Source organism: Lepus europaeus, chromosome 14 (genome assembly GCF_033115175.1).
Source record: "Lepus europaeus isolate LE1 chromosome 14, mLepTim1.pri, whole genome shotgun sequence".
Lineage (NCBI taxonomy): Eukaryota > Metazoa > Chordata > Mammalia > Lagomorpha > Leporidae > Lepus > Lepus europaeus.
In genome coordinates, this window is record NC_084840.1 from 21,403,274 (window position 1) to 21,431,052 (window position 27,779).

The 27,779-nt window shown below is 58.0% G+C and overlaps 1 protein-coding gene across 3 annotated transcripts in view; it reads left to right on the forward strand.

Annotated features, from left to right (window-relative positions):
* RASSF5 (Ras association domain family member 5) overlaps window positions 1-27,779 on the forward strand; it is a 64,772-nt gene that overhangs the window by 32,359 nt on the left and 4,634 nt on the right. For 2 of the 3 annotated variants that reach the window (XM_062210240.1, XM_062210241.1), the window contains exon 3: window positions 27,248-27,358. In XM_062210240.1, coding sequence (XP_062066224.1) covers window positions 27,248-27,358 — 111 coding nt within the window. Of the gene's footprint in view, window positions 1-8,225; window positions 8,363-27,247; window positions 27,359-27,779 lie in introns of those variants that run through there. The other variant, XM_062210243.1, reaches the window with a different exon arrangement.

The following is a 27,779-nucleotide window of genomic DNA, read 5'->3' on the forward strand; positions in this document are numbered from 1 at the left end:
GAGAGGCAGACAGAGAAAGAGATCTTTCATCCTCTGGTTCACTCCCCAAATGCCTCAGCAGCCAGGGACAGGAGCCCAGAACTCTATCCAGGTCTCCCAGGTGGGTGGCAGAGGCCCGAGTCCTTGAGCCGTCACCCGCTGCCTCCCGGGGTGCACATGAGCAGGAAGCAGGATCAGAAGCAGAGGGACCAGGCACTCCAGAGTGGGGTGCCGGTACCCCAAGTGGCAACTTGAACTGCTGGCCAAGCACCGGCCCCTGCCCACATACTTTGTATGTGCTTTCTCTCTCTCTCTCTCTCAATATAAAAGGCTTCTTGAGATGCCCCCGCCCCAAGTTTACTGTCCTGTTCATGTGAACAATATTCCCTTTTCTAGGTCTTCCAACTCACTAATCTGGCCCTGCCTAATCTGCCTTAATCTCACTGGTCTGTCTCTCACCCGAGACTTCGTAGATGGCCGTCTCCACAAGTTTGGTTTGGATCTTCCACGTCTCTAAGATTTTGAGTAATTAGAAATCACTTATAATACCTCTTTTTGCTAATTCTAACCCCTGTCAATCATGGGTTGGTTCCAGTTGATTTTTCTCCTCGCTAAGGGTCCTCTTTTCCTGTGTCTGTGCGTGTCAGGTCGTTCCTGACTGGGTGCCAGAGGTGGCAAACTTTACCCCAGTGGGTGCTGGGTACTGTGCATTCCTGTAAGTTGCTGGGCTTCCATCAGTGGCTCCGTTAAGTTACCTGGAAATGCTGTGGTCCTTTGGGTCTTTAAGATCTGCTGGGCGGGTGGCGGCAGTGCTCCCCCTGCTGGAGCCAGGCCCCCAGTGCACTCAGCCAGTGCCTAAGGAATCCCCAGCGTTTCTCACCCTCCTCCTGGGGACAGGGACTTTGCTCCTGCTGGGGTGGGGGCAGCCACTGTCACCTCTAGTCCTCCGGGTTCTTTCCCTCTCCTGGGATCACTTCCTCACGCGCATCCACAGGTCAGTCCTCAGCTGAATCTGTGTCCGTCTCCAGCCTGCTGCTGGGTCTGTGGCTCTGCCGCCTCGGGCTGCCTAGAACCTCAGCAGCATCCGCTCAGCTCCGGGGGCTGTCCAGGCTCCCATCAGGCCCCCCTTGCCCCACAGCCTGGTCTGGCAGGACCGTGAGCTGAGGTCAACACAGAGATGGCTTCCCCAGCTTCTCACACTCCCTCACTGCCGCGTCCGCTTTCCCACTGTTCGAGGTGGCAGCGAGCATCTGGGTCCTGCTGCTCCGTCTTTGCTGGACGCACGCACGAGTGTCCCAGGCACTGGTTCTCACCAAGAGCACTGGGTCACGTGGTGCCCTTTTAGGAGTTAGGTGAACGCCTTGAGAGCAGGGACCCTGTCTCCTACGCCGTTTTCCTCACGTAACAGGTATTCAATAAATCCTTGGTTTCATTTGTCTTTGAACTTGGACTTTTGCAGTTTGTCGTACATTCAAAATCCCGGCTCTCCTGCTTTCTGCCTTTGGGACCCTTGGGGAACACTTACCTTCCCTTTGCTATTGGACGAAGAAGCCAGGGCGGTGGGTGTGACAATTGCATACGCTCCGCAGTGCCTGGTCCTTGCCTGGCTTGTTCACCACTGTGTCCCCACACCGACCACAAGGAACGTCAGACCAGGGCTGGCACATCACATGCACTTGTTGCTTCCCCTGCCCCACGATGCTTCCTCGCACGGCTGCAGCCATCCATACACGTGGTACCCACAAGGTACCCGAGGCTGTGGTTTGACTGCTCGCGTGATCCTGAAACACGGTAATGCTGTCCCAGACTGGGGCCTCGTGTGCCTGTCTGTCCAGATCAGGGCTGGGGAACCTGCTCTCTGCCAGGGGCCATTTGCTTCTTTATAACGCCATTCGCTGGCCGTACAAAATGATCAGCTTAACAATGAGCCCACTGTAGACTTAATGAATTTCAAGTCCTGCCTGTGGTTGCCTTGGCAGGGCCAATGATTCCACAGGTCTTGTGTGGCCCATGGGCCATGCGTTCCCCACCCCTGGACCAGGTAGTCCCAGGTGTGGAACAGTCACTGCTGTACCCAGTCCTGTGGCTGCTGGCAGCCCCTGTCTGTGTCCCCAGCTCTGTAACCCGGCTGTGGATAACTCACTGTGCTTACGATCCAGCAGCATCGGTGTTGGCTCTGTGTCCTGTCCCACTCCTGTCCGAGAGGAGAGGAGACTAGCAGCTCCGCTGTCCGAGGCTCAATCCCTCCCTCCCCGGGGCAGGTTTGGAGGTGGGAGAGCCGAGTGCCCCAGACCCTGCCTGTCCCCTCGGCTTGCACGTCTGGGACTTCTAGTCTGACTCCCCTGCTTGGTATGGAGCGGATGACCTCTCCCGTGCCAGCCGGCCCCACTCTGCCCCTGTGGAAGGAGGGAGGACCCCTGCCCCTGTCCTACTCTGCTTTTCCCTGGATGCCCTGCCTCTGGCTCCTTCAGAGTCCCTGCTGCTCTCTAAAGTCAGGAGGGCTGGCCAAGGACGTCAGTGATTCCTGTGTACCAGACAGAAGCCGCCCGGGGCCCCTTGGACCAGCCCCGCTGGGCCACCGCACTTGAACTTGGTTCTGATGGGGCGAAGCAGACACTTCCCGCCAGGGTGCACCTGGGTCCTGGCCCCAGGGAGGGACAGGGCTCTGCTGCCTGCTTTCCTGGAGCCCCTGAAGCCCTGGAGGCGTGACCCCGAGCTCCTCACTGCCCCTAGAGGCAGTGGGCCCCCTGGAATGACTGCTTTGCACTTTTGGGTCTTACATTTAAGATCTGTTGGGCAGCGTGGCAGCAGTGCTGTGCCCACGGCTGCTAATGTCCCACTGGCCTCCCTCTGGGCACTGTGCAGAATGGTTCACGTCTCATGCTGGTAGCCACGCTGCCCTGGGCACAGGAGGGAGAGGAGTGCTGATCAGAAACATTGTTTTCTGTCTCGCTGAAGGGGGACAGTGAGAAGGCGAGACCCCTGGGCCTGCTCAGACTCTGACCTCTCCGCGGCCTCTGCCACTTGCTGTGGCTGACCTGACTGGTTGAACTTGAGTGTTTTTAAGCATCAGAGCCCTAGGGACTGGCGCTGTGGCGCAGTGGGTAAAAGCTCCAGCCTGCAGCGTGGGCATCCCATATGGGTGCTGGTTCGAGTCCTGGCTGCTCCTCTACTGCTGTGGGGAAAGCCATAGCAGATGGCCCAACTCCTTGGGCCCCTGCACCCTCATGGGAGACCCGGAAGAAGCTCCTGGCTTCAGATCAGCTCAGCTCTGGCCGTTGCAGTCATTTGGGGAGTGAACCAGCAGAATGGAAGACCTCTCTCTCTGGCTCTACCTCTCTCTATAACTCTTTCAAATAAATAAAATAATTCTAGAAAAAAAATTAGGGCCCGCATTGTGCCAGATGTTAGCATGGTAGCCAGGTAGGAGTCCCATGTGAGCGGCAGCGCAGTGGGGAGGGGGGCCTCTCGGCCCTCACAGCAGGAACTCATCCGAGGGACCCTGAGCTGTGCTGTACACGGTGCACATGCAGGTGACATTCCTAGCATCCAAGCCCGAGGGGATCTCTGGCAGAAGGGGCTGGGGGTGGGAAATACGTGTCAGGAAGGAGGGTGCTTCCAGGGAGGGTCTGGACAGGCAGCGAGCACAGCAGGAGCAAAACCACGGAGAGACTGACTGGTGGCTTCTGGAAGTGGGCGTGACATTTGTGCGGGGTGGGGGGGCAAGGCGGGGCTTGGTTGCAGCAGGAGCTATGTGTACACTAGGGCAGGGCACGTGGTGTGGAGAGCCTGCAAGGCCCTGTGGGAGACTTTGGAACACGGGGTGGTCACTGGGGGAGGGACAGCAGTTGTACTGGCAGGCTGGACGCGGGGACCCTGTGCATGACGTCCGATCCTGCCTTGTCCCCTGCTGGGCAGATGAAGCACGCATGCTCAGTGTGCTGCCGGCCCCCTGCAGCGTTGTGAGGAGTGAGGTGCACAGAGCTCAGTGGTTGCTTGAAAAGATTTATTTACTTATTTGAAAGGCGGTTACAGAGAAGCAGAGACACAGAGGTCTTCCATCCACTGGTTCACTCCCCAAATGGCCACAACAGCTGGAGCTGTGCCAATCCAAAGCCAGGAGCCAGGAGCTTCTTCCAGGTCTTTCATGTGAGGGCAGGGGCCAAGGCTTTGGGTCATCTTCCACTGCTTTCCCAGGCCATAGTGGAGAGCTGGATCAGAAGTGGAGCAGCCGAGTCTTGAACCGGCACCCATATGGGATGCTGCTATAGCGCAGGCCCCAGAGCTCAGTGATTCTAATGTAACTCCAGTTCGATGCCGTTTGCATGGACTGTGCATTTTGGGAAGGCAGGGGTGTGTCTTGCTCCTGCCTAAAGGAGCACCCGGCCTGGGCTTTCTGGGGGAAGGGTCTCAGTAAATGTGTGTGTTAAGTGAATGGATGCAAGCACAAGCAACCGGGGTTGATGCACACTCACTACTGATAGCTGTTTGTTGAAATCTGAATTGAAGGGGTAACGATAGGGAAATACCACGCTCAGATCTTGGTCTCAGAAGGGTAACAGTGGCAACCCCAGGAGGTGTGGAGTTTGAGGGAGGCGGAGACAGGCACCAGGGGAACTCCTAGAAGGCTGCGCAATAACCCAGGCTAATGGCCTTCATCAGGACAGGAATTGCAGTTGAGGAAGGGCAGTGGGGGTGGGGCAGGGAGTAAAGGGTCAATTTTAAGCCTGTGAAGAGTGAAGCTCCTTTGGGTGTGTGTGGGGGGGTGGTATTCAGTGAGCTGCTGCAGGCACCCATCTGGAGCTCCCGGGGAGGTGGGGAAGACAGGATCATGAGCCATGAGTGTGGCAGGTGTGGTTCACACCACCAGCAGAGGTGAGACGAAGCCCCCAGGAGGAGAAAGACACCGTGAGAGCCAGAGAAAGAGGGGCACTGGCAAACTGAGAATGTGGATTTACCTTGTTCAGGCTGGGCCCCAATTTCAGGCGGGGTGGTAATTGTGAGGCCACAGCAAGTGCAGAACTGGGGGTCTGAAGTCGGACCTAGCTGGGTTGACAGCTCCCTCATGAACTGACCTGCAGGACTAAGTGCAAGTGACCCAACTTGCCCTGTCCTCCTCTCCCCCTCTGTCGAACAGAGGCGAGCACTGTACCTTCCCCCTCAGTTGTTGTAGGAGCAAAGTGAGATGATGGACCTCAAGTTAGCACGCACAGCACCTGCACCTGCTGGCTATTAAAGGGACTGGCTCTCACCAGGTGTCCAGCCTCTGTGTATATGAGAGATCAGGAGGCCCCAAGGCTGATCAACACCGCTCAACCGGACCAAGAACCCCGAGATCAGCGTTGTCCCAGATAGCCTATCGAGCTAGAGTTGGAGCTGGGACTAAAATATCAGTTCCTGGCTTCTGCTCTTGTAGCACAGCTTTGCTGGAACACACGGAAGAACCGCAGGGTGGCTCTAACAAGGGGATCTGGCCGCATGTGAGGACTGCACTTGAAAAGGGAAGGAAGTTTAAAATAGTGCCTTTCGTCATCTGATGCTCTGAAGAGGAAAGTGGCCCGTCCATCCTTTGGGGGGGACGGTCCTGAGCCCCAGCGCGGTGCCTTGGGTTTACAAGCCTTCGGTCTAGTCTCCTGTCCCTGGGCCCAGGGACAAGACCAGCCAGAGCCCATTCTTCATGTGACCACCTAGGAGGGGCTTAAAAGACTGTGTGAGCTTTCCACGCCTCCGCCCCCTTACCAGGCCAATCAATATCTCTGCTATTGGCGATTCATAGAGCGGAGCCTCTCAGAGTCCAGCCATCCTCCTTTGAGACCCTGCGGCTTCCATCTAGAATTTTCTCCTGGACACTGCGCGAATGTTGCAGCGTCCATGATCTTTGCAGACTTCTTTGGGGCCCGGGGCCCCTGCAGCCCAGTCTCCACTTTTCCGCCTTCTTACTCTTCCAAGCCTAGGTTCATTGGCAGGCGGGATTGGGGAGCAGGGGGTGGTCGTTACCTGGGGGTCCACAGGCTTTGAAACAAGCTGCAATGGAGCAAGTGACTTCCCAGTTTCTTCTTCTGTAAAATAGCGTGACGCCTGCTGTCTCGGGTCTGGTTTTCAGGATGTGTGGCGTGGGGAGCAGCAGCACCCTCCAAGAACACAGTGTCACAGAGAGAGCCCCTAACTCGGCTCTGGCCCCAGGGGAGCTCCTGCTGGGTCCTGGGTGCCTGGGACAGGCTGTTATTAGCCGGGTGTGGGGACCGCACATTTTCCATGGGAAGCGCTGTGGTTGCCTTACTGAGCTCATGCCAAGGGCACAGTGTGGCCCAGAGAACCTGGGACCTGCTTTTGTCTTAAGCATTGGATTCTCCCTGAGCAAGGAGGTTCTTTCTGGAAGGCAGCAGGCATTTCTTTGCTGGCTGCGTGAAGCAGATGGACCATTACTGATGCCCTGGGGATGCCAGGGGGCCTCCCTGCCCCCTGCACCATTCTTCATGCCAGCATTGGACTTTGGAGGCCTGCACCAGCCCCCTCTGCTGAGCTACTGTCTTTGATATAGCCATTTAAAGATTGTTCCAGAAGAATCCAGAACGTGCCTTCAACCCCGCTTGTGTAGCTCCCCCCCCCCCCAAAAACACCCTGTGGCTCACTGGGCCCCCACCCCTAGCTGCCGAACCCCCAATCCTCCTGCCAGAGGAGGCAGCTGCCAGTTCTCCTGTGCCTAGGGTGGGGGGCGGCTGGGGCGCTGGCTCCCAGCTCGCTCACATCTGTGTCTGCCAGGCGCTCGCAGGAGAAAAACCGTGTGGGAGGATGGAGCCAAACTGGGCTGCGTTTGGAAACCCTCCTGCATGGTGAGAGATCTGGCGAGGGTGGGTAAGGGAGGGGTTCCTCGCAGAAGTAACCAGAGCTGCAGATGGGGCCGGCAGCTGGGCGTCTGGGGGCTGAGTGGGGGCCTCCACCCTGATTGTCCTTCCCCTTCCCCCAGAGCCGGGGGTGGGGGGAGCCACACAGGCTGGGAGAGTCCTGATCACCCCACCTGCACTTTGCAGGGTGCTCACGGGCCACAGGCCCACTGCTTCCACGAACACAGCGCCCCCTAGCGTCTCCAGGCTCTGAAGGCTGTGTCCCAGGAGTAAAGATGGCAGAGAGTGCACCAAACAGTGTCATCCCTGCGTGGCTGAGAACCAGGGCCTGGAGTCACACAGACCCGGGTCTGAGGCCCATCTCACAAGTCCTACTCACGACTTCAGCCTTAGATTCTCCATCTGTAAAATGGGAATAACTGTTGCTCTCTCAGGGCTGTTGGCAGACCTAAGTGACAGATGGTACTAAACTACTTGGCAGGTGCAGTGGTCGCTCAGGCAGTGGCGTGGGTTGCAGGAGTCCTGGGGACCTCACCTTGACTACCTTGAGGGACTCGGCCCTGGGGGAGGGAGGTTCCTCGGGCAGTCTGTGGGTGAGCCGGCCTTGATGTTGAGATCTGGCAGGGACCCCTCTTGGCCAGACTGTCAGGGAAATGCACAAATGACCTGGTGGCGTCTGCAGGCTCCCCGGTCTGCCCAGGCTTTCCCAGGGCCAAGTTCTGTGGGTGGGCCGGTGGGCGGACCTGCCCAACCCTGCATAACTTTGCATGTGATTTGCATGAGCTTGGGGCCACCGTGCAGTTTCTCCTGGCATTTTCAAGTTAAAATAGCGCTGCTTCGCCAGGCAGGCCAGATACGATTTCCTTCTCCAGTTACTTATGGGGGTGGGGCCTGGGAGGAGGGAGGAGGCCGGAGGGCTGATGTCCACCTTGGTCGCATCTTCTAGGCGGGTGGGAAGAAGGCACCTGCCGAGGCAAGGTGCATCCTGGCCCACTCCTTTCCTGTGTTCGTCTGGAGTCGTGGCCCCAGGCAGGTGGGGGCAGGGGCGCGGTGGCAGCCCCGAGGCTTTGAGGAACCTTGCGAGAGGAAGTGGCTTCAGAAGTGCTTGTGCGCGCGAAGGGCAGGAAGGCGCAGAGAGGCGGGGGCGAGGGCGCTGGGTGCGGGGCGGAGGGAGGGAGCCGACGCCGGGGCTGAGATGAAACCGCAGAGGCCGAGCCGGGCGCCGAGCCGGGCGCAGAGCGAGGCACCGGAGCCCGGCGCGCGCGCCGACCCGGGGGCTTAGCTGGCGCCGGCGGCGACTGGGCACGGGACGGCTTGCCCCGCTGGTGCTGCCTGCCCGGGTTGCCGACGGCTCCTGGGAAGGAAGGGTCCCCACCTGCGCGCCCTGCGCCCCAGCCTGGCCCCCGCGCCGTGCGCGCACTCGCGGCCCCATGACCGTGGACCGCAGCATGAGCAGCCTGGACGAGGAGCTGGAAGACTGCTTTTTCACAGCCAAGACCACCTTTTTCAGGAATGTGCAGAGCAGGTCTCCCTCCAAGGTAACCGTGGTGATGGAAGGCAAGAGCCTCCAGCGGGGGTGGGGTGGGGGGGGCCCCACACTTCTGGGGTCTAGAAGGAACCTTTGCTCCTGGCAGACAGGCACAGCCACGTGTTAGGAGAGTGACCAAGCAGTTGCCCTGGGGACGCTCTTGACCTTGGGGGTGCAGCCCGGGGTGGTTCCTGGAGCCCTTCAGGGCCCTGCTCGCCCCTGCTCATCTCACATTTCCTGTCCCTCGACTTTTTCAAAATGGCTCGCCAGGGCTGAGGGCTGTGCTCCTGGAGCCACCTGCAAGCCCACCTGTGCCTGAGAGGGTCTCAGAGTAAGTGCCCTGGTCACCCCCTCCCCACTGACCCCAGCCCAGCTTAGCTAGGGGTACTGCACTCGGTCGCTGAGTAAGGTAAACATTCATAGGTTGGGACTTCCGTGTTGTAGGTGGCCAGAAACCATCTTAAAGCCTGAACTAGCAGCTTGGCAGAAGTGCGGGGAGTTTGGGCTAAGCCTTCTCCCTCGGCGGCCGTTACGGGGGCTTGGGTGTCCCCGGATAGGGTCACCTGTGTTTCCCGCACATGCCAGCCTCCTGTCCCCCAGCTTGCCCTGGTCCCCTGGCTGCACTCTCCCAGCTGGCTGCACGTGTCTTGATGGGAGCCGTGGCGGAGCTACTGGTTCTGGAGTTTAGATGGGAGGGCTCCAAGCTGGGTCCCGCGAACGGTTATGTAGAACAGAAGTGAGCTGAAGCGCTTCCCAGGTGGGTGGCCCCTCGTTAATTCAGCAGTCCTATACCAGTTAGAATTAACCAGAACTTCTCCAGGCCCCACTCTGCCGGCTCCCCTGTTAATCTTTTGCCTTGCCTGGGGCCTCGTGTGTGCTGGGGTCTGAGGTCAGGCACCTTGCAGGATGCTGGAGAACCAAGGAGAGGCTGTGATTTTGTGTCTGAAGGAATTGAAAGAGGCCCCCTGGAACCGGCACTTGTTTTTCTGGGACACCCCTTTGTGAGGCTGGACAGGGATTTTCCTGGAGGGCTGGGGGCAGGGGGGAGGGGGTCAAGAGTCCCTTCTCTGACCAGCTGGGCCTCGTGCTGGACAGTGTGGCCACACCCACAGGGGAGGTGATTCCCCCCCCCCATCATTTGGGGGTTCTTGCTTCTTGGGTGAGCATCCCCGGCACTCTACCTCTCGCATCCTCAGGCCAGTAGTTCCAAGGCTTAGCTACACATTGGGGGCAAATATTGCTGCCCGTGCCCCGGGCCCAGGGAGTCTGAGTTAATTGGCCTAGGGTACAATGTGGGCATCAGGGTCTTGAAAAGCACCCTGGGTGATTGTGATAGGCAGCGGGGGTCTGAGCTATGGCTCAGAGTTTTGTTGCTCCCTGGGAAGGAAGTGGCTCCTGTTTCAGCTGCTCTGTTTGCCTCTCTTGCCTCCCATTGCCAGCCAGGCTGGACGGCCTTGATCCCAGAGGGGAAGGCTTGTGCATCATTGGGCAAGGAAGGGATTCTGCAACGCTGGGGTTTCCTTTCCTCAGCAGTTTAAAGCAGCAGCTGTGTCTGGGGAGAAATGGAAATATCCCATAGAAATGGGCCTTTGCACTGGCATCCAATGAGACTCCTCCTGTACCCTGTGTCTTGTGTCCAGTGCGTGTCTTCTCCTCCGTGTATCTTCCTACTGCATTTTGCCAGGGTCTGAGAGCCCACAGAGGGCAGGAGTCCCTTCCAAGAGACCCCCAACAGGGCGCTAAGGGCCAGATGCAAGGGGCAGGGCTGAGGGAGTGAGCCCTGGGGTGCCCCCTACCCCCGCTGCGAGGAGGGGGTGCGGCTGATGTAGGAGCTGGGAAGCTTCCTCCCAGTGTCTCAGACTTTCACGCTAGGTGTTTCTTCGCCTTCAGGGACGATGTCAGCTTCTCTCAGCTCTCCTCGCTCACAGCCACCTCCGGAAAGGGGCTTCAAGGAGCTCTCCCCCTGCCCCTCTCCACCCTGACCCCGAGTGGTGCTTTTACCTACCCCTCTCAGATCAGGCTGAGCTCCTAAGTGATTGCTTCTTCCTCTCTCCCCATTACACAGGAAAGGCCTGTGTAATGTTTCCCCAGACCTCTGTCCAGCCCCCTTTGATGGGAGGTGGGCAGTGGGAGGGGGCAGGTCTCCCACTTCACGGGCAGGAAGTGACAGGAGGGCAGAGACGGCAGGGGAGAGAGGAGACCAGGCTCTGGGGCCCAGCTTGCTCCCTGCTTTCAGAAGACAGCAGCTTCCCAGGGCTGGGGACCTGCTGGTGGGTCACTCAGGTTTCAGGGGAGGCCCGTGCTTCCCTGGGTGATGGGTGTCAAAGCGGGGCTCGTGGTGGCTTGGAGGAGGACAACCAGGCTGCTCTGTGGAAGGCATGCAGCTACCCAGCGGGGGAGGTTATAGTCCCTGCAGATGTGCCCGGTCCGGGACAGGCTCCCCCAGAGCTCCGGGCTGGGTGCTGCCTATGTGGGGTCAGAGCGCCGCCCTTGACAGATGGGAAGCAGAGGCCCCTTGGGTGGAAGGGCCACCCGTGCCTCTGGGTGGGGAGAGCTGCCTTCCCACTGCCCTGCCTCCCCCTGGACTCCTGGTCAGGTGCTCTTCTTGATCCGGGTGGGTGACCCGACACAGACTTCTTACTGGACAGAAGTCCGGGCTCTTGCTGGAGAGGTGCCCTGTGTCGTCCTGCGTGGCCGTGGAGAGCGGAAGGTTGGCTCCATCTGTGGTTGAAGTCATGCCCCAGCACACATGGCCCAGCCTGCCATCCCCCACCCAGCCACCTCTGCTCCATGAAGACACTGAATTCCGTTTCCTCCAGGGACAGAGAGAAAGGGGTCTTCTGCACCCTGCTGCTCTGTCCCTGACCTTGGACATCTCCACCTGCCTGGCTGCTCGGCCCCTGCATGTTCACAGCCTCCAGGGAGGTCCCTGTGGTTCTCCAGGGACCCCGGCCAACCCTGACAGCCTTGGGACCAGCTGAGAACCCCCACCACCACCCTTTCTGCCAGCAGCAGGCACGTCCAGGCCTCAGGCACTCAGATATGGGAAGCACATGCCCCTGACCATCTTGGCATAAGAAGAAAAGATTATCAAAACAAATTAGCTCCAAATTTGACCAACAGAAAGGCTTCAGAGCTGCTGGGCCACTCGGCTGTCCTGGAGTGCTCTCTCCAAGGCTCGCATACCCTGAGAGTTACCATGGTTCTTCACGTTGCCTAGTCTTGTGCCTCCCCTGTGGGGCGTGGTCTGCGGCCCACTCTTGCAGATTTCACTGCCCCTTACTCTCTGTCCCTTGCCAGGATTGCTTTTCTTGGTGAAGACTCTTGGCCCTAGGAAGTCGGAAATGACAGCCCCTTCAGGTCCGGCACAGCACCAGCGCTTGGTTACAAGAGGGGCTGACTCAGTGCTGAAACACAGGAGGTTGTCACGTCTCCTGTCCACAGCCAATCCAGATCGACTCCGTGGCTTAGCAAACCCAGTTTCTGGTCGCTGATCTCATAGAAAGTTTATTTCCCCCTTTATAGAAAGTTAATTTGGCAGGCAGGGGCTCAGGATAGCACACGGGGGACCTTTGTGGCCAGCCCCAGAAATGGGGTGTGCTTCTGAGGCTCATACACCATTGGCCAGAACTCAGTCACGTGGCCACACCTAACCACGGGGGAGGCCGGGAAGTGATGTGCAGCTGTGAGCCAGGTAGAAGTGGGCTGTGCTGCGGGCTTAACTCTCTGCACCTCTGAAGCTGTGTGCTGGTGTTCTCGGTGAAGGGCGTGACCTCCGTCTCTTTGACCTTGGACCTCTCCTCCTGCTGTCACTGTTCCGGGACTAGGCCCCGTCTCCCTCTCTGGACTGGGAACTCCTTGGGGACAGATGGTTTCCTCAGTCGGCACCACCTGCATGGGGACTGGAACCTCCAGTGTGGCTCAGAAGGGTGGCTGCAGCCCCCAGCATCAGAATCGCACTTTGAATCTCTTTAGAAGATGGACCCTCGGGGGCTCCACCCCAGACCTAGTGGCTCCTGGCTCTTCAGAGGTTGGTCCTAAGAATCTGCTTTTGCCTGGCTTGCCCAGGTATCCCTCGGTATCCAAGGGAGATAGGTTCCAGGTATCCCAAGGATGCCAGAATCTATAGATGCTCAATTCCTTTATGTTTTTAAGCGTTTTTTTATTCATTTGAGAGGCAGAGCGTTGGCGAGAGACAACAAGAGGGGGCATACACCCCCAGCCTCTGGCTCACTCTCCAAATGCCTGTAACAGCCCTGGGCTGGGGGCTGGGAACTCAGTTTGGGGGTCTCATGTGGATGACAGGAACCCAACCACTTACGCCACCACCACTGCCTCCCAGGTTTGTACCATTAGGCAGCTAGGGGTAGGAGCTAGAGCTGGGGATCAAACCGAAACACTCAGCTATGGAAAGTGGGGGTATTAACCTCTAGCCGAATGGCCAGCCCTCAAGTCTCTTGCATGAAGCAGCATCTATCCTTGCACACCTTCCTGGGTACTGTAAATCACCCCTAGATTAAGTATAGCACCTAATACCTTGTAGCTGTTAGATGCAACCTCCTGCAGGGCGACTGTTACGTACAACCTAATACAGTGTGACTGCTGTGTGCATCATTGTCACACTGTATTGCTCAGGCAATAATGACACAGGAAAAACCTGCACATTTCAGTACCCAGCCGTTTTTCAGAATCTATTTTTGGTTTGTGCTTGAATCCACTGATGTGGAACCCGTGGGTGCAGAGAGCCGACCGTTTAGGAAATGCTTGGTGATTGACTGCCCACTGCAGCTGGAAAGCAAGATGAGAATTTGACACGGATTCCTGGGAAGTCCCTAGACCGGGAATTGAAATCCAGAGAGGTCAGAGGGTCTGGCGCCTGCCAGTCAGTTAAGAGGAGACAGAGCCGAGGACTCGGGGCTCCCTTCCCTCATCACAACCTGCCGAGCTCTTACGGCACAGCTGCTGGGGTGACAGCTCTTACAGATCTTGGCTGGCACGTGGCACCATGGAAACGCACAGGACTGTAAGTCAAGTCCTGGCTTCTCACCCCAGTCACTAAGAGGCTGTGGCCGAGTCACTTCCGCTCCCAGATCTCCCCTGGTTCTGTCCAGCGGGAACATCTGTGACGTGAGCCCGCCCCTGTTTCTGCTCCTGACAGCCCCCGGCTCCTGTGCAGCAGCAGAGTCTTCTGAGCGTTGTCTCGTGAGCCTGGGGCGGGCGGATTTATTGAGTCCCACGTTCTCTGGGTGTCAGGCCTTCTGCTGGGGTGGCGTCAGGAAGAGCACCGAGAGGCAGGCCTGGGTCCCATCCCAGGACCCCCTGGAATGATCCAAGATGTCCTGTCCACACACTGCCTGGTCCAGGCCTCCCCACCCTCTGTGTCCCCCGTTCCTCCACTCCGCATACCCTGATTTCTTTGCAACTGGAGGCTATTTATCCCCACTCAGCTGGCTTTTTCCTGGAGAGCAATTCCATTTTTTTTTTTTTTTTGACAGGCGGAGTTAGACAAAAGGTCTTCCTTTTTCCATTGGTTCACCCCTCAAATGGCTGAAATGGCTGTTATGGCTGGCGCACCACGCCAATCTGAAGGCAGGAGCCAGATGCTTCCTCCTGGTCTCCCATGCAGGTGCAGGACCCAAGCACTTGGGCCATCCTCCACTGCACTCCCGGGCCACAGCAGAGAGCTGGCCTGGAAGAGGAGCAACCAGGACAGAATCCAGTGCCCCAACTGGGACTAGAACCTGGGGTGCCAGTGCCACAGGCGGAGGATTGGCCTAATGAGCTGCAGCTCTGGCCACAGTTCTGTTCTGGTGTAGCGTACATGCAGCCGCCACTCAGGTTAGGGAGAGCGAAGGAGGCGCACACACCACCATGAAACCTTGAGTCCCAGCTCCCTTTTCCTGCTGTCAGATTGGGCCCGGAGCTGGGCCCCCAGCCCATGGTCTAAAGGGGGCGGCACCCACAGGTCCAGCCTGGCTGCCCAGGAGCCTGGATTCCCCTCTCCCTCCAGCTCTCAGCTTGCCAGGTAGCTGACACCTGTGACCTCTGTGGCTTTGGAGGCTTCCTGTGTGGAAAACCCAGACTGTCCTCCGTTTCCTCTTGTGCATGCTCAGTCCACCCCCCAAGCCCTGAGACTCAGGCCAGGCCTGGCGCATTCTCTCGAAAGAAGAGGACCAGCTAAATCTGCTACGAATCGGGAGCTTGTTCAAGTCCAGGGCCGGGAGGAGGAGGACAGCTGTGATGAGGGAGGAGGTCAGGTCCGAATCGCTGGACCTGTGCCTCTGTCCCTGGAGCTGTGCCAGCGGCTCTGCTCTCCTGTCCCGGCTTTGGCGTCTCACTCCCCAGCCTGCACCCACAGCCCCTCTTCCTGGCTCCAGAACACAGTGTTCCCCTGCAGCAGGTGTCTTGAGCGCACCTCAGCTGATTCCTAAAATGTAATCATCAGCCCCAAAGCCTTAGGGACTCTGCCCCTTGCCCTTGACCCAGGCTGTCCCCTTATTGCAGGTTTCAGGCCTCTCCTGTCTGTGAGTGCCCTGCCCTGTGCTGGGTCCTGGTCACCTATTGCTGAGTCACTCTGACCAGTCCCCTGCATTTCCCGTGCTGTGTCTCCCGCTGTGGGGTATCCGCCAGCAGCGCTGTGTGGTGGCCCAGTCTGCACAGGTTCCCTTTGCTTCGGGAGCAAAGCCCATTCTCAGCCCCTGTGTTTAGGACCCACGCAAAGCCGCACAGGGCCTGGCCTCTGTCCAAACTATGCTCCTAACTCTCGCAGGTGCTGGGCCCCAGAGGCAGGGGACACAGACTGAGAAGACACAGGTATCGCCCTGGTTGCTCCCTTCCCTGCACGTGCAGTGGCTGGATGGGGACCCGCAGGCCGATGGATGTTCTGCCAGAAGTCGGTCTCTGCACCTGTCTTGCAGCCACGTGACCTCTGTCAGAATGTGGGGCAGCTCCTGAGACAGGGACCCTGGAGGGGCTGACTCCTGGGCTCAAAGGTGTGGACGTGAGTTGCCTCTGAACAGGCGGGCTACGGAGACTGACGGGGACATGGCTGCCGTGGCTCCTGGGTGGGCTGCGGCAGATTCACCCAACCTCTGAATGACCGATTCCTGAACTGGGGGAGACTTTTAGAGGTCATTACAGCCATTGCCCTGTTCCCAAATAGGCCTGCACAGAACCCATGGTGCCGACACCCACACGTAGCTGAGGAAGCGGGATGAGGAGGGATTACAGGTGCTGGTGGATCCAGGGTAGTCAGAGAGCACCTCGGGTGTAGCTCAGATGGTCCTTTGTCTGGCTGTGCAAACGGGCAGCCTGTCCTTCTCTCCTGTCCCTCGCCGTGATGGGCTGTGACTGGGCTGCAGACCGTGTCTGGCTCATCCTCAGGTCCCCGGGGATGTGGTAGTGGCTGGAAGCATGTCCGGTGGAGGGGGAGCCGGCTTGGAGCCACCTCAGTAACTCCGAGCTCTGAGACGACAGGGCCACCTGCTGCACCAGGAGCTGGCGCTTCAGGGTCCAGGTCTGTGAAAATCCGTCCCTGGAGTGTTTTGAAGAGAGCTGGCTACGGTTCTGGATGTGGAATGCATAGATTTTTCCAGGAACTCTGAAAAGAAAACTCCCACTGAGTGAGCAGAGAATGCAAGGATGACCTTCGAAACCCGTCTGATCGGTCAGCTGTGTGCCCTGGGGAGGGCAGGCGGGTCCGTGTCCTGTGCCTGGCCAGGGAGGCAGGTCCGGGACCCGTGCTCTGGCAGGACCCAGTGAGGGGATGGGAGAGCCCAGGATGACAGAGTTCTGTCTGCCCTCAGCCTTGGAGAGTGGCAGGATGGGGAGGAAGGGAGCAGCAAACCTCTCCTTGGTTGTACTTTCCCTTTTCAGTGTGGAGTGAGTGAAAGGTTTGCTTTCACAAGCTTGGGTGATCTTAGGTTGGTGCCTGGATGCAAAGGGCAGGGGTGAGCCTTTCTGAGGCCCTGAGGTCCCCCATGAGCCTCTCTCTGGGCCTGGAGTCCACGTCTGGGCCTGCCTTCTGTGTGACCCTCAGAAGCTTGCTTACCACCCTCGGCCTCACCTTCTCCTTCTGTGAGATGGGCCGACTTTCTCTCTAGCGGAGAGTGGGTGCTAAAAGGGTCCCAGCATTTGCTTGTAGGAACCCATGGCTCGTGCAGGGACTTGGGGTGACGAAGGCCATTTTGAGTGATGCAGCTGATAACTGGGGTGCTTAGTGCAGAAGGCTCTGTTAGAGAACAGAGCAGGGGCTGGAGTGTGCTGGGGAGTGGTTGGGTATGGAAGAGCGCTTGTAGTTCAGTGTTGGGCTCTGATGTCAGGCTCGGCTCTGGGAGCTCTGCGAGTATAGACTCAGAGCAACTGTGCTGCAGTAGGTGGTCTCACAGTTTCCAGCTGACAGTGAGAAACGGAGGCATAGAAAGGCATCAAGGATCACACCCAGGATCCAGACCCAAGGGGGTGAAAGCCAGAGCGCTAACCGCTGGGCTAGCCTGCCTTCCCCACAGCACTTTCCAGAATTATCCAAGTAGTTGGAGCTGCAGCAGTGAGGCCAAAAGGTGTCTCCCAAAGCAGCCCCAAGTCAGCCAGCACTCACCCTGCAGTCACTGTGGAGAGTGTACTTCGCCCGGGCATTCAGGGGATAGAGGAAATCAGGTTGCCGCCCCGCCCCCACCCCGGCCTTGATGACGCAGCAGGAGGATGTGTGCAGGACACTCGGAGTACGTGACAGCCAACTTGACTGACGCACCCATTCCCAAAGTTACCATTTCAGTCTGTCTTAGGTGAGCTATGATTCAGTGGCATTCACGGGGACGTGCATGTCACCCTTATCCATCTCGGGACCTGTCCGTCTTTCCCAGGGGAACCCTTACCTATCCACCCGCAATTCCCCGTTCCCTCTTTTCCGGTTCCTGGCAACCACGGTTCTCCTTTCTGTCTCTGTCGACTTGACGATTCCCGGAACCACGTACGGCCGGAGCCACACAGCCTCTGTCCTGCTGCCTGATGGCTTATTCCGCTCGGCAGTGTTTGCGTGGTCCATGCAGGCTGTAGCCTGTGTCAGCATCTTCTCTCTGCTTATGGCCGAATGATATTCCGTTGTGTGTCACGCTATGTTTTGTTTAGCCACGCGTCCGTCAACAGACACTTGGGTTCCTGCCACACTTGGGCTTCTGTCCACAGCGCTGCCGTGAGCGCGTGTGTACAAATATCCGGTGTGGTCCTTGCTCTTGTTTCTGTCGGGTGCATGCCCAGAAATGGGACTGCTGGATCGTGCGGTAATCCCGTTTAATTTTTTGATGAATAGTCAGACTGTCTTCTGCCGTGGCTGCCCCGTGTTACATCCCTGCCGGTAATGCACAGAGGTTCTCATTTGTCCACAGGCAAGCCTCTCGTGTTATTTCCTGTTGTTGTCTTTAATAACAGCCATCCTAATGGGTGTCAGGTCCCATCTCATTGTGGTTTTGATTGGCATTTCCGTAATGACTAGTGATGTCGTATCTTTTCAAATGCTCATTGGCCATTGATGTAGCCTCTGTGGAGAAACTTCTTTATTTGTCTATTTAACTTACTTGCAAGATGTATTTATGTCTTTTGTCCATTTTTAAAAAGTCAAAAATCAGGGTTGCTCCTTTTTTGACGTTGAGTGGCTGGAATTCTGCATCTATTCTGGATGTCAGTCCCTTATGAGATGATTGGCAGTGGCTTCCTCTTTAACGTGGTTCTGAAAGAGCAGAGTCCAGTGTTGGGAGGGACTGGGTCTGAGCCGGGGTGCTGAGCCCCACCCACTTGGCGGACTCGCTCCTGGGTGCCCTGGGAATACAGAGATGGAAGTGGTACAGGTGCTGATCTGGGAGTGTTGCTCGTGGTCTAACTGGGCAAGTCAGGCTGGTATGAGTAACACTGCTTTGCGAAGAATGAAACCAGTGCTGGAACAATTGGAGCCTAAGCCGCCATTGTTAGAGCGCCCACTAATTACAGGGAAAAGTGGGTATTCCAGCAGGTATGTCAGCTCCAGGTGTAGGGGACAGAGTCTGTCTCCAGCTGAATGGTCAGGCTAAGGGCGCAGGGAGACCAAAAGGAGGCTGGAGGCCAACATTGTAGTGTAGTGAGTTAAACCACAGCCTGCGATGCCATTATCCCATACGGGCACCAGTTTGAGTCCCGGGTGCTCCACTTCCCATCCAGCTCCCTGATAATGCACCTGGGGAAGCAGCAGCAGATGGCCCAAGTCCTTGGGCCCCTGCACCCACATGGGAGACCTGGATGGAGTTCCAGGCTCCAGGCGTTAACCTGGCCCAGTCTGCCTGTTGCAGCCAACTGGGGAGTGAACCAGCAGATGTAAGACCTCTCTCTGACTCTCTCTCTCTCTCTGCAACTCTGCCTTTCAAATAAATAAATACATAAATAAATATCTTTTAGCGAGTATATATAAATAAGGCTGACCAAGGTGAGGCTGGGACCTGCTGGACATCCCATAAGGAAAGCTTGCAGCTCTCCAGAGCATGGAAAGTGCCCCGAGGAAGCTGCTGTGGCCGTGTGTGTAGAAGGGGAGTCACTCTGTCTGCCTGCGTCCACACTCTAGATCTCTGGGGGGCGCTGTGAAGGCTGGGAAGAGGGAGTGGCCGGAGGACAGAGATCCCCCGATGCCGGCACTCTCAGGAGTAGGTGCTGGTGTGAGCCAGGACTCCCATGAGACTTCTGTAAGGTATGAGAACGTTTCCTCTCCCTGCGTGTGTTGTGTGTGTGTGTGTGTACGTGCACACGTGCATGCTGGTTTTACTTCAGGGAGCAAATGTTGAGGAGCCCTATAGCGTGCCCAGCACTGTTCAACACGCAAGGTCAAGTCCTTGACCTCCAGGGTTTGTGTTCTTGTGACCGAGCTACAGGGCAATCTTTATTTACAGCCAGGGCGACTGTATCCTCGCGCTGTGTCTAGGCGGTGCCATTAAAGCCTCCAGAATCGAGGAGCTGGCAGCGCGTCACAGAGGACAGAAGAGTACACAGTGTCCCCAGGACCTGTCCTAGAGGGGAAAAGTGGAGGGGTCCCTGCGGCCAAAGCAGCCAAGTGTACTGGCTCACCCAGCACTGTCCTGGTTTTCTAAGGGAGGGGGAAGTTTTTTTTTTTTTTTTAAAGATTTATTTATGTATTTGAGAGGCAGAGTTACAGAGGGGGAGAGAGAAAGACAGGTCTTCCATCCAGTGGTTCACTCCCCAAATGGCCATAATGGTTGGAGCTGGGCTGATCCAAAGCCAGGAGCCAGGAGCTTCTTCCAGGTCTCCCACATGGGTTCAGGGGCCCAAGCACTTGGGCCATTCTCCACTGCTCTCCCAGGCCATTAGCAGGGAGCTGAATCTGAAGTGGAGCAGCCAAGACATGAACCAGTGCCCACATGGGATGCTGGGGCTGCAGGCAGAGGCTTAGTCTACTACACTGGCAGGTGGGATCTTCTATCCACTGGTTCACTCCCCAGATTGCTGCAATGGCTGGGACTGGGCCAGGCCAAAGCTCAGAGCCTGGAACTCCATCTGGATCTCCCACACCAGTGGCAGGAGCCCAAGCACTTGGACCATCTTCTGCTACTATCCCAGGCACATGAGCAGGGAACTGGATGAGAAGCAGAGCAGCGAGGACTTGGCCCGGCAGTCTGATACGGGAAAATGCCAGCAGCGCAGGTGGTGGCTTAACCTGCTGGGCCATAGAGCCAGCCCTGAATGGTTTTAGCATTGCAGATCTCCAATCCTGGTCACCCTACCTGGACTGAAGAGCTGGAAATACGGCCAGTTTATCCATGAGACACTGGGTTTCTAATTTCCTTTAAAACCAGGAAGGAAGAAAATGAACTTGTAGATTGAAGAAAGTGTTTTAATATATTAAGGTGCTTCTCTTTATATCTATGCAATCATAAGATGTAATTGTGTATGTGTGTGTGTGTGTGTCCATGTCCGTGACCGTGTCCTGGATGTGCTAGTGCCTCGGGGGATCCACTGGATTGAGCTCCATCCCACGGAGCAGTCTGGGCAGCGTATACAGCCCTTGAGGCTGGTCCTGACTGGGCTGTGCTTGTCCTGGTATGAGCTGGTGCACCTGGCTCCACCCTCCTCCTTCGGATAGGATGTGGGCTCCTCAGGGCAGGGACCACACGCCGAATGTCTCCTCTCCCAAGGTGCCTTTCACAGTGTATCGGTGACTCAGGTGCTGCTGGCTGACTGCAGTGCCATCTGCTCCATGGTCTTGTCCTTGGGGATTTCACTCTTCCCCGCTTTTCACCGCAGAGCCCGGCCCCGCTCGGCACACACACCGGTATCCTTTTGTCCCCTGCTGGTCCACTGTGTCTTTCCTTGCTCTGGTGTGAGTAACCACTGGAGAGCACAGTAGAGGAGCTTCCAACCCTTTGTCTGGGGGCTTGGACAGGACCAGAGGGACCAGATGGATTGACACCACCGCTGCCATGAGTGGAACCCAACCCAGAACACAGACCCTCTGGGACCTGGGGGGGTCGGCCCATCTTGACAGGTTCCCTTTAGGGCACGCTCAGCGGGAATGGCAGGTGGCTGGGGTCTGGCTAGCAGCTGCCCGGTCATTCTCCTGCAGGGCGCGCCTGAGGCTGTCCCCCTGATTTAGGCCGAGATGGTGCCCCTCACACCCCCACCCCCGCCCGTGGGAGTGAACAAGTTGCTGCTGGCAGATTTGCTAAGAGCTGAGAAAGAGGAAATGTGGCAAAGGTTCATGGTGAACAGCTTCCCGGCGTTTCGGGTTCTGGGTTCCTGAATCGTGGGAGTTTAGAAGGCGTGTGCCTTGAGATTGGCTGACATGGGGTCTTCCTGGCAGCAGAGAAAGCAGCTGGTGAGCCTTGAGCGAGGAGAGCGGAAGGGGTAGAGGTGTTCTCACTGCTCTCTGAGGCCTTGGCCAGCTGGTCCCCAGAGGCCCCCAGCCCCACCCTCTTCTCCGAATTGGAAGAGGAAGCGGTGATGAAAAACCCACCCTATCTTCTGTGCGAAGTCTCAGCCCTGGGACGGGACCTCAGGGCTTCTCTGGTGGGGCTTCTGGACTTCACAGAGCAGGAAACAGGGGCTCTGAGACAGGAAGTGCCCTGCCGGAGGTCACGTGTGCTCTGAGGGTCTCGTGTGGGTGCTCACCAGCAAGCTACACAGCGCTGAGCCCCGGGCTGGCTTCCATCCGTGCCCACACGTCCTGGGCATCAGCATCTCAGGGTGCAGGCCGGGGTGGGGCACTCCTGGCCCTGGCCGGCTCTGGGCGGGGAATCACACAGACCACTCCTCCCAGTCGGCAGGCACCCAGTCACCAGGTATTCATCTGACGCGGCCTTGGAGGTCAGCCCAACGTTCAGGCAGGCCCTGCAGAGGGTGCCAAAAATGGGGAAGCACCAGCCAACAGGTCTGCCCCCTCCAGGCAGCCTCGGACTGGGGAGATGGGATTGATGTGCATGAAGCAATCATTGGACAGTAAAAGGGAGCATAGAATTAGATGCACAGTGCAGCCATTCATTTGGGCCGTGAGAGCCCCTCCTTAGGTCCTTGCAATATGGATTTCACGTTAGCACAAGGCTGCGGAGGTCTGCGACACATGGTGATCTGCAGCTTTGCTGTGATAGGAATCTGAGGCTCTGGCTGGTGTTTGGGAGTCAGTCCCAGGCCATGGATGAGCCCAGCTGCCCAGCCACATCTCTGTTCCAGCCCGCTCTCTTCCCTCCGCAAGCACAGTGCCGAGGGAGTGATCCAGCCTTTGCTTGTGATAAGTGTCCAGTGAGAGCGAATTGCAAAGACCCATTAGCCAGCAGTGTGGGTAATGCACAGGAAACATCAGAATGTGCAGTGTAGCAGGAAGAAAGGAACCAGGACAAAAAGTATCCACCTGCCTCCACGTGGGGATTACAGTGCCGGAGATCTGATAGGATGGGAGAGGAGAGAAGGGGAGGATTGCTGTGGGCTGGAGAAATCTCATCAGGCATCTACCCAGAGAAGATGAAACTAGGGGATGTGGGGAGGGGTGTGTTCCAGAAAGCATGCAAAGTGCAGGGCGGAGCAAACCACACCGCAGGGGCCAGATTCCCTAAAGAAAGCTTTATTAGAACACAGCCATGCTCACCCCGTGGCTGCTTTTGTGTACTTACAACAGACTGCATGGCTGCAGAGCCGAAATTATTCACGTTCTGGTCCTTTGCAGAGAAAGTTTGCCAACCGGTCTTGGAGAGGAAAGACTGCAGGTGCCGGGGCCAATCTAGCCTAAGTGCCCAAGGAGAGAGTGGAGAGGGGCTCAGGGAGCTAGGGCTGTGCGCCCTGGGGAGGAGGGGAGCAGCACAGCCCAGGACAGGGCAACATGTACGCAACCACGCTCTCGTGTCAGTCCTATGAGTCAATAAAGAAACGTTATCCCTAGTTTATGAATGAAGAGACTGAGGCTTAGAGAGGTTATCTGACTCTCTCGAGGTCACCTAAGCACGGGAGTCCTGGGGCTGAGCCCTGGGATGCCACGCAGGTGCGTCTCTCTCAGAACTCGGTCTAAACCGAAATCCAAGGCTCACCCCACTGCCATTCCCAGGGGAAACGAATACCTTTATTTCTCCACCATGGGCAGTAGGGGGCTATAGATGGTTTTTGAGCAGGTGCATATGGGGCGCTGCCCGTCAGTACCACAGGGCACACAGAAGGACAAGCAGGGGGTAGGTGACTCAGGAGCTTCTGTCTAGTTGGAGAGAAAGACCGAGCTGGATGGCCTGTGTGGAGCTTAGTGTAAGCAGGTGCATGTTCGAGTGCCGGACAGTGCCGTGTTAGCTTGAACCATCCCGTGGCTCAGGTGCTTGCCTGTAAAATGAGCCTACTACTAGTAATGTCCCTCACACATCTGCTCGGAGGGTGAAATGAGTGAATTCGTGCTGAGCAGAACAATGCCTGGCCCATAATGAGCTGTAATAAAGGCTCACCGTCGTCGTCATCACCATCACCATCACCATCACCGTCGCCGCCATCCGGGGTGGAGCAGCCAGCCAGATGGTGAGACTTATGGCGGGCAGGAAAGCGGACATGGTGGAAACGGCAGGCACGAAGCAGCAACTGGCAGTTGGAAAGGAAGGAGGGGGGAATTTGAGTCAGGAAAGGGGCCTGGATGTGTAGGGCGGCCCTGGCACAAAGGGTGGGTCACCGTCTGCTCAGCCAGCCCTACCTTGGGCACCACACTCACGGCTGCTGCTTTTGTGGGCTGCCCTGGGCCGCCTGGGGCCGCCACAAGCTACAGGACTTGTTCAGGGAGAACTGCTGGGCGCATGGGGTCTCTCCCCCAGGACCATGGCCAGGACCATGGTGAAGTCTTTATCTGTGTCACCGATTCAAATGCAGAAGTAGCCAGTGTGTGTTGCTGACTGCTGGGAGGTAGGCCTCCCTCCCACCTTGCCAAGGGCGCGTTAATGGAACCTGAGACTCCCTCCTTCAGAGACAGCATCTCTGCTTGCACCCCTCAACCCAGCCCCATCCCAGTGACCGCCAGAGCCAGGAGATGGCACAGCCCTTACTCATGGCTTAGGACATGAGACAAACCTATTTTTCACCAGTGCCTGGGTCGTGCCCAGTGTGTGGGGAACAGCTCGGCCATCTGGCACTGGTGCCAGGGGCATAATCCGAGCAGATGAGTTCCGTGGCAGATGCTCTGAGATGTGTGAGCCCTGCTGGGGAGACACCTCGTGGGCCAGGGCCTGTACCTGTTAAATTATGACAGAGTTGCCGGTTCCGCCTCCATCCGGGGATGGAGACAACATGCCGTCTGCCTAGTTTTCAGCTTTGCACTCCTACCAGATAGAGATGAATTTTGACATCGGGGACTTGGGGATCTGGCCGGAGAATGGAACCCAGGGTCTGTGCCTCACCCTTTGAAGGTGACTGTGCTGTTGATCCTGTCCACCCAGTGGATACTGCCCCTTAGTTGAACCTCTGGGGCGGCGTCCATCTGTTGGTGTCACGGAATCTGCAGCTGGTAGGAACCTCGGGGTCTGGGATTGCCTGCACTGGAGCCGCTGCACGCCAGCCTGGTGAAATCAGGAGTCTGAGGACGAAGCCCAGGCAGCCGTGTGGCCAAGGATCCTCAGGCGACTCCACTGTGCGGCCAAGTTGAAGAGCCGCTGGTCTCAGGGCAGGCGTGCAGTGTAGCTGTTGAGCCACCGGGTAGCACGCCTGCATCCCGTATCACTGCCTGGATTTGAGTCCAGGCTCTGCATCTGATTCCAGCTTCCTGCTAATGTGCACCCCGAGAGGCAGCAGGTGGTGACGCGAGTATTTGGGTCGCTGCTACTCACATGGGAGACCCAGGTTGAATTTTAGGCTCCTAGCTTTGGCCTGGCCCGGCCTGGCCCTGACTGTTGCCGGCATTTGAGGAGTGAACCAGGGGATGGGAGATCTCTGACTTTCAAATTAAAATAAGTAAATAAAAGTAATTTTTGAAAATCTGATTTAAAACAGAAAGAGCCACTGGTCCTGATTCTGCACCTTCTCCCAGGTGGGAAGAAGACCAGCGAGCCCTTGCCCGGGGCTGCAGGCTGATGGCTGGCCTACTTTGAGGGTGACTCATCCAGCCCCTGGGTCTGCCAGAGCCAGCGTGGGCAGCAGCCTCCCCAGAGCCGGGTGCTGGCATCCCGCGGGGGTGAGAGTGGCAGGTTGGCCACACACAGGCTCCCGGGCAGAGCTCCGGCTCACCACCCACTGGGACAGCGAGGTCAGGCTGCTGTCTTCTGCGTCAGTCCCGGAAGACGGCGGTGCCCAGGGCCGTTTGCATCACTTCCCCAGGTCCGTGGTGAGAACAAGAGTGCTGAGGGAAAGGGGAACAGGAAGGAGAGGAGGAAGGGACCCCAGGCTAAGGCTGCTCTGCTTCTCACTGTGCAGATCACTGTGCAGATCCAGGCCTGGGCTTCGGCGTGGTTGGAAACTTCTGGAAACTTCGGGAACTGGCAGGGTTGTTTCCATGAGCATGAGGAAGGTGTTAACCCCTGAGGTGCCACAGCCTCCGAGGCGGGCAGAGTGGCACAGAGCACAGTCACCGTCTGTCTGATTGGAGGCTGTCAGGGCCCACAGAGGGGCGCTGAGCTGCTGGGGGCTGCAGGTGGGGCTCCAGGGCTAGGGGTGTGGAACGAGAGGCTCCTTTCTGAGGGGCCCTGGAGTAATGGATCAGCCATGAATGAGGTAATCCAGGGCTGCACACTGCTTGTCACCTCTAGCAAACGAGATGTCCCCGGGATGGCTTCCCCCAGGCGGTCTTCAGCAGGTGCGAGGCCAGTTCCAGAGGCTGGGCCTGCGTGCTGGCAGCTGCACCCCACTCTGGTTACAGGTTCCTCCTAACCCTCTTCTCAGGCAGTGTGGTGGCCTCTGGGACCCGCCCACTGATCAAACACGTCAGAAGGGCATCTCACAGGCCCCTGTTCAGTAGCCACGCAGCCCACGCGGCGATCGCTAGGGGAGGCCGTCCTAGGGCGGGGACGTGGCGGACTAGAAGGACAAGGTCTGCAGCCTCACGTGGACTTGGCACCACAGCATCTCTGCACCTCTCTGGGCCTCAGGTGTGTAAGCTGTGTGGTAGGAATAATGCTGATGGACGTGGGGGTGCTGGCTCAGTGTCGTCAGCCTTGGAGTCCTGGGGGGAGGGCACTGTGAGGGAAGGGGGGTGGCAGCTGACCCCTGCTCCGAGGGCGGGCAGGCTGGAGCCCTGCACAGACCTGGCCGCGCCAGCTCCTCATGGCCGGCATGGAGCCAGACACTATCTCTGTGCGGGGCTGGGCAGTGGCAGGAGAGTGATGTCACGCTGTGCAGGGTCACACGTCCTGTGTCACAGGCCTGTGGGAGGAAGGCAGGACAAGCTCTGAAGTGGGTACCTGGTTGTGTTCAACTGGGTGTTGTGACGTCAGATCAGCTGTGAGACCCCCAAGCAAACCCAGATGTGCACGAGGTGGGGCCCTGCTGGCCCAGAGCCCCCTCTCTGGGCCTCAGTCTCCCCACTGCCCAAGGAGAGCCTTGTGCCCCTGGGGTCTGCCACTTCTAAGATGAGGCAGATTCTGCTTGTGCCCACGCTCCCAGCAGCAAGAAGACAGAACGAGGCAGGCGTGACACTGAACTTGGAAATCCAGAGACTCAGCTGAAGGAGGGGGCGCGCGGAGCCCGCCATGCACCCTTGAACTTGCTCCCCAGGGTGAGGGAGGTGGCTGTCTTCTCAGGGGCACTCTTCCCCTTCCCTGCTTGGGCAGACCTGGAATTCCGTGGGGTGCTCCACCTGCTGGCGGCAAGCATCTTGGTCAGGGAGGGGCTCTCCCATGGAGTGGGGTGATACCTCCCGCGAAACTGGCTTTGTGAGCACTGAGGGAGACTGTGGGTTCCAGGCACTGGGTGCAGAGCCAGGTGTGGCTGGTGCTGGGTCTCCTTGTGGCTCAGCAGGGCCGTTTTGCACCTTGGTCATCACAGAGGATGAGACACCCAGGGCCTGGGTGGTTCCTTCTTATGTGGGGAATGCCCTGGCAGGGGTCTGGGTGGGTCTCCGTGGGCCCAGGAGAATCCTCATCACTGCTGTCAGCTTGGGCAGGCGGCAGCTGTGCACACTGTCCCCAACCCCACAGGCCATTTACACCCTAGACGTTTTCTTGCGTCTCCCATAGGGGCAAACACAGCTCTGCCCACCGGCAGATTCATGGTCAGTGCCCGTGTGCTGGGCACCTTCGCTCAGGTCTAGGACTGTTACCATTTCACAAGAGAGAAAAACAGAGGCCAGGGAGAGTGGAGTCACTCCCCGCGGTGGCACCCACCGCGCAGATGTGGCTTTTACTGGCCATCCCACAGTGTGGGCTGGGATTCCCCCCTCCTCGCCCCAGGGGCCGCACACCCACTGTGTTCCTATCTGTTGCAGAATGTCTGCAAGCCCTCGGTGGAGCCGCAGCGCCCACCCACGCTGCAGGAGATCAAGCAGAAGATTGACAGCTACAATGCGCGGGAGAAGAACTGCCTGGGCATGAAGCTGGTGAGTGGCCACGCGCAGAGGGCGGGGCGGAATGGGGTCCCCTGCCTGGCCCACCCACTTGGGGTGCTGGGACACCCTCCTGCCTTGTCTGAGCCTCAGGGGAGTTCGTGGCGACGCTGCCTGCCCCTTCCACCAAGCCACACCAGGATCAGGTGGGGCAGGGAGGAGAGGGGACACTGTCCCCTGCTGGCAGCCGGCAGCTAGGGCTCTGCAGGGCCTCCCCAGGATTGGGGGCAATATCCAAGTCACCCATGCACCTGGATCTGTCGCAGAAGCTGCAGGTTCCTGGTGAAGGGGTACAGGAGGTGTGGAGGAGGCTGGGCCTTACAAGGGAGCTCAGCCAAGGCAATCAGATCTGCTTGGTGGCAGGAGTTTGGGACAGTCAGCCTGAGCCCCTAGGTTCTCTCTGGCCACCGCCTGG